Source organism: Volvox carteri (genome assembly GCF_000143455.1).
Source record: "Volvox carteri f. nagariensis unplaced genomic scaffold VOLCAscaffold_59, whole genome shotgun sequence".
Classification (NCBI taxonomy): Eukaryota; Viridiplantae; Chlorophyta; class Chlorophyceae; order Chlamydomonadales; family Volvocaceae; genus Volvox; species Volvox carteri.
The window spans coordinates 349,949-358,334 of NW_003307602.1; the positions used below are offsets into that span (position 1 = coordinate 349,949).

The following is an 8,386-nucleotide window of genomic DNA, read 5'->3' on the forward strand; positions in this document are numbered from 1 at the left end:
ATCTCCTGCCACCCAACTTTTCCAGCGGCAGAGGCAGTTAAATGGATAGTCAGATAGGGTTGTGATGCAAATTGACCCGTGGGTCGTTTTATGCGCTGCATTACGACTTTTTGCTGTACTGTATGTACATCTCGAATGGCTGTTCATCTCGCCCGTTGGAGGTCCTTCCTTTCCCCCCATTAGGGCTATGCTCAAACATAAATCCTGGTATAGAGGGACATCTGAACACACCTGAAGCAGCACGCACCATCTCAACAAACACTTCTCAAGGAAGAGGATGGGGACAGACAACCCCATGCAGGGCTCTCACACACATCCAGGTGTTCGTTCCTGGCAGCGTCCCGGCAAGCGAGCCAGCGGGTCATATCTCCAGCGGATATTCGCTGTCGTCGGGTTTTCGCGTGGTGATGAAATTGTGTTTTTTCGGCGTGTGCGCCGGATGTTTCAAACTGTCAACCGTCATTCCTAGGTCTAGGTCTCACCCTGTCGGTAGCTGTGAAAGGCCTCTCGAGGTGCTGCTGGGAATGCGGTTTATGTTAGCGTGTAGTTGTATTTGACGATGCGTGCCGTACCGTACGACAGCTCGTACACATCCCGACCCATCATCGATAGCTTCTGGGTTGTAAGAGGGCCTGGCTTATGGCGTATGGTTTGTCTCTTTTTTGGAATCTATCATAAGGAGATCCTCTGCGCTGTCCACTTACTTTGGAGATATGGGAAAATAGATGAAGTAAGGTCCTATCTAGGTGGGAGTTCAGGTGCAATCGTCGACATCACATATCACATATCACATATCACACATCACACATCACATATCACATATCACATATCACATATCACATATCACACATCACATATCACATATCACATATCACATATCACACATCACACATCACACATCACACATCACACATCACACATCACATATCACATATCACACATCACACATCACACATCACACATCACACATCACACATCACACATCACACATCACACATCACACATCACATCACATCACATCACATCACATCACATCACATCACATCACATATCACATATTCTGTGTTACTGTCTCCCGTAGCTGGCCCTGGTGGCTGTGGATTGGCTGGCCCGATGGTGCTGAACGGCATGGTTTGGACGATTTTGGCGAGAATTGCACCGCTGCCACGGGCCTTACACAGCAGACATTGAAAAAATAATATCCGAAACCGTAAAAAACTTGAACAAATGTAGATCGGAACTTGAATTGGTAAGGCTTCAAGTACAGCCTGTCACGCTGACTAGTTGGACAAGGCTGTATGCTCTTCTGCGTGAAGGCAGAATGACTTCACCAGGAGAGCAGTAAGGTTTAAGTCGCCACTGCGACCCAGTTGTACGACAGTACCACAGAACTAGCCTTAGAAGCTCCGGTCGCTTCGCTCCGTCGCATCTAAGCCAACAATCACATATCCCATATCACACACATCACATGGCACCACAACACATCATGTCACAGAGCTTCCATAGACGGATTATTATTGAAAACAGTGGCAGCCTTAGTTGCCTCGGGTCCTTTAGGTCCAGCCAGAAGTAAGGAGGTCCCGCCGTACTTCTCGGGCCCCCGGACGTACCGGAATGCAGCGCGCTCATCCGAAATCGGAAATATAGACCTTAGACCAAAGTGGCACGTAGTTTCGTGACTTGGGATGAGTGTCCCGCTTTTGTAAGAATGCGCGTGCGATGTATATGTGCTGCTTCTGGAGTTGAGATATGGTTGCAAACGAGGGATGTTGGGTGAACTTGGTGCTAGTGAAACTTGGTTCGGTAATTAGCATAAGGGGATTCATGGCTGTGCTGTGTGAAATGTATATGAAGTTTATTAAGTCAGGTTTACTTGCTTTCACATGTGGATTTGCTGTGGATTCAATGGCGCCTTCCGCATGATCTAACATTTCAGATTTGCTGCCTTACATCCTCGCATAACTCAACGGACACATGCACAGCCATCCATTGACGTGTACAGTTCAGCACCAGCTCGCGTTAACGAAAAAAAGCCTTTGAATCTTGCGCAGGTTCGGTTTTGGGAGCTGGGGCAGGTGATGCGCGAGGATGTGATGTAGCTGTGCATCCCGTACCAGCGTTGTGGGACTTCTTTCTTCGATGTCGTGTACAGCACACAACGCATGTGCTTTATGCACATTTCAGGCCTCTAATTTTGGATTTAAAGTCCAGGATGGCACGTTTCGTGCCATGGACGTCCTGTCTCGTCCTTCTCGTACGCTGTGAACTGTTGTGCGGGATTGCAGGCTTCGGTTCTATCGAGGCAATGCACATCAGCTACGTGATGCGCGCGTAATATATCCCTTTGTATATTCTCTATCAAAAGTCGTGGCTTCTGGACGCGCCTCAGTTTGGTCCGTTGGACTGGGGCGTGTCAATTCGCAATCCAAAGATGCCTTGGTCTGTTCATCATTTTAATTGCTTTCTCATAGTAGCTTCATGCGAAGCTGTCCCTTACAGCGCATAATTTGCTTGGGCTTCTGCTGGGCAACCTGCGCGTGGAGCATTGGCAGCGTCGGGCTGCGGAAAGGTTGCCATGGTCGCTGAGTATTATTCAAGTGCCATGGCGCGCAGGCCACCTGCCCTTCTGGGCCTGTTAGCCCTGGCTCTCCTTTGCTGGCCTTTTTTGAGGGTTATTGCACAGATAAAAGATGAAGTTTCTGTCACAAAGCCTCAGGAGCTTCGGGAAGCTTTGTTGTCGGGAGCAACACAAATCATGGTCGCAGCGAACCTGAATTTCAACTCTGAGAACTGGCCCGACCCTCCCGTTGCCATTGCAAAACAAGTAACAATCTATTCATTATATCGTTTCAAGCTGGACTTCTGTGGAAGCAGCGGCGCCCCTGCACGGCCGCTCATTAACGTGACTGCACTTGGGTAGGTCGAAGTGGTTGTTTGCCGTTTGGTTGTGTGGATCATATTTCACTACTTCGGCTGAAGGCCGAGATTCCCAAACTTTCTATGGTCTTGGGTGTGGTTGGGTTACTCCCTGTGACGCAACTCATCCCAATTCTAGCTGCCTTCTGGGTCCCGGGCTGCTCCCGTATTCATAACATAACACCTCCACATCCCGGATGTTGCGTACTGGCCAAAATAGGGTTCGGTATCGCACCTGAAGCCTACCTCACCTCTTTTTAACTCCAATGCCACTTAGCCTTGCTTCGGGCAGTTATTTGGTAAACAAAGCAGCCCTCACGTGATTAAATCAGTTGAAACCCAAAAATTCGAATTTGCACTCCAACCTCCTTCCCAATCTTGCGCGGTGCACCTGCTCTTGTCAACCGTTTTCAACTCCCAAAACCTCTCCATGAACCACGACGCGGGTCAGCTTGGATACTCCTCTCCAAAGCCACGCGTTGTATTATTGTTTCTGTTCTTTCATATCTCCCCTACCCCTAGTCAGTAAGTCTCGCTTTGGCATCACCTTCACTCGCTCGTGGCTCGTCTCCCCGACCACTCCCACATCTCCAACCCCTCCCCCACTATCTACCCCCTACCTCCCACATCCGACCGGCTGAAACCTGAATCACAGCCCCCACCCCAGTTGCCGCGCCCTCGCCTACTTTGTGACATCTCACTGGCACACGCATTTTTTCCCCGGCAGCTCGCAGTCCTTGATGGATGACAGCGCTTCACTTCTATATGTAATTCTTATTCTAACCCAAATGTGTTTTTATTAAACTGCGCTTTCTCCTCTCACTATCTTCTCTTTGTTCATCTCTAAATGTTGTTGCAGTGATGCTCCTCCTATGGCTCGGTCTCCCCCCTCCCCCCTCCCCCCTCTTTCCCCAGCAGCAGCTTCAATCGTGTGTGGTTCGTCTTTCCCCCCTCCCCCCTCCCCCCCTTCCTCCCCCCCCCTCCTCACCCTTGTGTTCCAGACGGTAGCGATAGCACGAGATCTCTTGCCTTGTTGCGCATCCCTGCACCCCACCTGCATCCCACCAGCCCTCCCCTCTCTCCCTCTCCCCCCCATGTACGCATCCATATAGATATCCATATAGATATCCACACACACACACACACAAACACACACACACACACGCACACACACATACACACAAACACACACAAACACACACACAAACACGCACATGTGTGTGCGCGCCCGTGTGCAGGAGTCTCCTGGTGCACCGGGTCTTCCTGCGCAACTTCCTGCCCAGCGTGCCCCAGAACCTGTCGGGGTTGGGTCCAGTGCCGGCCTTGCTGAGCAGTGGAGGACCCATATCCTTCAGGTACGTGCGTGCGTACGTGCGTGCGTCTGTATGTATGTTTAGTATGTGTGAATGTATGTATGTGTGAATAATGCACTCACTCAGCCAATCGCCAAACCCTATTCTTGCCGTCGTCGCCCGGTGTACACGCCCCGTGTACAAACAGCCCCGCCGTCTGGTGCGCTGCACTCCGGTGGGCTCAGGCCCCCTGTGCAGATCCCCCTGAGAGGCCTCCCCGCCACTGCTCTGCGATAGTGTTCAGGTCTCCGCACTGGGCCTATCCGTATCCCCCCCTATCCAGCCGCTCTCTGCGCACTGGTGGACCGACCCCCCATGTGGTGTCTCATCACTTGATTTACGTTATTCCGAATTGTGTCACCTGGGGGAAGAGCGGGCGATTGGGAACCCATATCTTAGTCTCTGTCTCTGGGATTTGAACTCGCGACTGTTGTCGACTATTTAGTCCGGTGCTCAAATGTATATGTGTGAATACATTGTGAAGGTGCATAGGTTTTATCGTGCATATGCTTTTGTCTTTGTGGGTATGTGCTTATGGCGCAAGAAGTAGAGCTGGCAAAAATTCAAAGAGGGCGGGCACCTGGAAGGGGAGGGAGGGGAGGGGAGCGTATCTTTCTGTTTGTCTGTTTGGCAGTCTGTTTATTCATCTATTATGTATGTATGTATGTATGTATGTATGTATGTGTGTGTACGACGGAGTTCTCCGTCTCACACACGTCGTTTGGACGACCTCGGAAAGAGCGCGGGTGTCAGTTTCCGTAACCACCTGACCTGCCCTCCCCCTTCCCCTCTCTCCCCCAACACACACACATACATACAGATTCGTCGTGTTCCACTTCCTTCCGGCGGTAACGTGGGTGTTTGACGCGTCGGTCTCGGACAGCTTTTGGGCACGGGAGGGTCGTACGACAGCCCTGTCCAACATCTACACGGGGCAGCCCGTACAGCTGCTGCAGCCGGCGCTGTACCTGGTCAAATACTCGAGCTTGCAGAACCTAACTGCCAAGTGAGTGTCTGAGGGGGTGCTGATCTGGGGGGGAGGGGGGGTCCTACATACTTCCCGTTTTCCGACACCAAACACCCTAAAACCCTATAGATCAGCAACTGTGTATTTGGCGCTTCAAGCCCAGCCTCCCAACCCTCCCACCCCAGCCGCCTCCCATACCGATTGTGACGTACAGAAGACGACGACGAGTCGTGCAGATCCACCCTTGAACTTTGCTGCTTCCTGGACGTCACACGACAACTCCCCCAGCTACCCCTCCGGAAGGGGGCCCCCCTCTCCCCCCGCCCCACACACACACATCCTTCCTTGGCATCACCTTCATTCGCTCGTGGTTCGTCTTCCCCCCTCCACACACACACACACACGCCTACCCGCCCATCACCATCCGCCTTTGTTTCTGGTGTCAGTGCGCCCCCGTCTGTCTGTGTTTCGTGTCTCCTCCTCCAACCCCCTCGCAACGTCAGTGGTTCGTCTTTCCCCAAACCTCTCCCCAAACCGCCGCGCCCCACCCCATCCCCACTCCCACCCCAAACCACCGCCGCGTATGTCTGTATGTACGTGCGTGCGTGTGTACGTGTGTGTGTATTCAGGTACTCCATGGACACGTGTTTCGCCCCCATGGACTTGGACTCGTGCTATGCCGACGACGCGGAAGACACCGCCCTCATCTACTGCCTCTACACCTTTGCCGACTCGCTCCGAAACCCAACTGTACGACACATCCGTGTTTTTCACGACATTGGCCTCGACCGCCTGGCCTATAGGCGCTCCAGTCCCTTTGCCGTCAATGGCTCGAAGTCCTACCGCGCCTGCCCCCGCTCCCAACCTTCGATCAACTTAGAGAACCTTTACGCGGCAGTTGTCGTACGCGACGCCGTGGATTTTACCGGCTTGCGGTTCAAGGCTTCCCTGGCTACGAATTTTACGTCATGGCCGCCAGATTTGCCGGTGCTTCTGAGCTTGTTTGATGTTGCGGGATCGGGGGTGGTGTCGCTGAATGACGTGGTGATTGATGTGCCGGACTTGGCGGGGCTGGTGGGGAGGTTGAAAGCGTTACCTGGGTGCTGTACGGCGGATCCTACACGGCCGAATTTGCGGCCGGAGCTGGACACGTGGCCGACGGCGGCGGAGCTTCAGGCCGCCGCCGCCGTGGCGGCGCAGCCCGTGAACGGCCGCGGCGTGATTTACGACGCCTGGCGGCCTGACGCCGCCGCTGGCGGCGGCGGCGGCGGCGGCGAAGATGACGTCAGCCGGCCTAGCGTCAGGATACGGCACTGGGTTCTGACACGTAATGCGTGGCAGTCGTACGCCGCCAGCGCGTTGAACACGTACGACGCATTGAACGCGCCGTCGGCGGCGGCGTGGGGGTTTGGTAACGTTACTGTACGGCAGGCAGACAATGCGAATGCGCGGGCGTTGTGTTTTGGCGGCGCTTTGGAGCAGGGGACAGTGTTGCGTTCTGGCGTGACGATGGTGGCAAGCGAATTGGAGCTACGACAAGCTTTGATCAAAGGCGGGCGATACATACAGGTATATTTTATGGCGGTCTTATGTAAGTTATGCCGTACCTGCAGATTGATTTATTTGCAGGTACATTTGCCGGACACTGTCCGCACAACCGGGAAACAGAATAGAGAGGGTAATACGAAGTCGTTAGAGATTCAGTTGTGTGTACGGCATCCGTGTTTTTGATCCAGATTTGGCATTGTGCTTTGGCCTTCCTGCTGCGCTATTGTCCTTCTTGTTATTATTATTTATTATTATTGTTATTATTATATTATATTATATTATATTATATTATATTATATTAGTATTATTAGGGTTTTTTTTAGTATTGTTAGGGTACTGGTGCTGTGTTTGTTGCCTCAGGTGATATCGGACATGAAGCTGACTGCTGCCAACTGGCCGGGGGGCGATGCGGCCGTGGTCATCAACGCGGGGTGAGGAGGGACCCAACCAGTTCACACTATCCGGCTATATCTACCGCTCTGCTTAAACACGGACAGATAGATAGATAGATAGATAGATAGATAGATAGATAGATAGATAGATAGATAGATAGATAGATAGATAGATAGATAGATAGATAGATAGACAGACACACGCATTAGATAATAATCGGACGGCTAGTAGGGTTGGGTTGCGTAGTAGTTGTCGTACAGTACGGTACACACCCATGACCCCGTACAGTACGCGCATGGAGGCATTCAGCCTGCTCCGTTTAGTCGGCCAATGTCAGGTAGCTGCGCCAGGTGGCACACATACATACATACATACATACATGCATACATACATACATACACATACACACACGACGGCACCCCCGCCACCCCGCCACCCCGTCCCGCAGTATTGTGGAGGTTCGCGGTTGCCACCCCCAGTACGGCAAGCGCTTCACAATTGATCTCTCCGATCTCAACGCTATCGTACAAGCCCGGGGCCGCCTCATCTTTCAGGGCGACCTTCGTTTCATTAACGTGGGCTGGGTGACCGTGAACCGGTCGCAGCTGATGTCGGTGGCCTCGGGCGTGAGTGACGTGTCACTCCTGGGCGCGTTTGCCCCGGCAGCCGCTAGCGGCGTGGGCGCTGTGGAGTGCGAGGTACGTGAAAGATGGGCTTGATGTGGGTCATTGTGTTTGGGAGTGTGTTTGTGTATGTATGTACGGCAAACGCTGTTAACCGCACCACGCCGCTTGCCGTCGGGCGGCGGCCCATTTACAACGCAGGGCGTCGTCATTGACGGCGTGTACGACCCAGCCGGCTTCCGAGCTGAGGATCTGCTTGCCGTACTGCATCTGAACCACATGACGGCGGAGGTCCGGGCTCGTAACGCCACATTGCGGGGTGACGGGGGCCTGACACTTGGGTTTTGGAGCGTGAATCAAACCGCGCCACTGGGGAAGTGGGTGTTCACGAACACGGATATCAGTTGGGTACCAGTGGACGGCGACGGCGGCGGCGGCGGCGCCGCGGTGGGTACGGATGCGCCGCCGCCGCCGCCTGACGGCGGCGGCGGCCGGGCCGCCGCCGCGCCAGTACAGATCATCGTACCGTGCGTCATCGGCGGCGCAGCGCTAATGACGACGACGGTGGTTCTAGGGGTTGTGTTGAT

General features: G+C 53.3%; 1 protein-coding gene across 1 annotated transcript in view; it reads left to right on the forward strand.

Moving 5' to 3' along the window:
- Window positions 1–2,602: 2,602 nt before the first annotated feature.
- Window positions 2,603–8,386, forward strand: part of VOLCADRAFT_121499 (uncharacterized protein) — a gene marked incomplete at both ends in the record, with an annotated part of 9,713 nt that continues 3,929 nt past the window's right edge. The window contains 7 exons of the mRNA XM_002956214.1: window positions 2,603–2,916; window positions 4,155–4,271; window positions 5,089–5,274; window positions 5,865–6,804; window positions 7,144–7,214; window positions 7,625–7,874; window positions 8,001–8,326. Coding sequence (XP_002956260.1) covers window positions 2,603–2,916; window positions 4,155–4,271; window positions 5,089–5,274; window positions 5,865–6,804; window positions 7,144–7,214; window positions 7,625–7,874; window positions 8,001–8,326 — 2,204 coding nt within the window. The remainder of the gene's footprint in view (window positions 2,917–4,154; window positions 4,272–5,088; window positions 5,275–5,864; window positions 6,805–7,143; window positions 7,215–7,624; window positions 7,875–8,000; window positions 8,327–8,386) is intronic.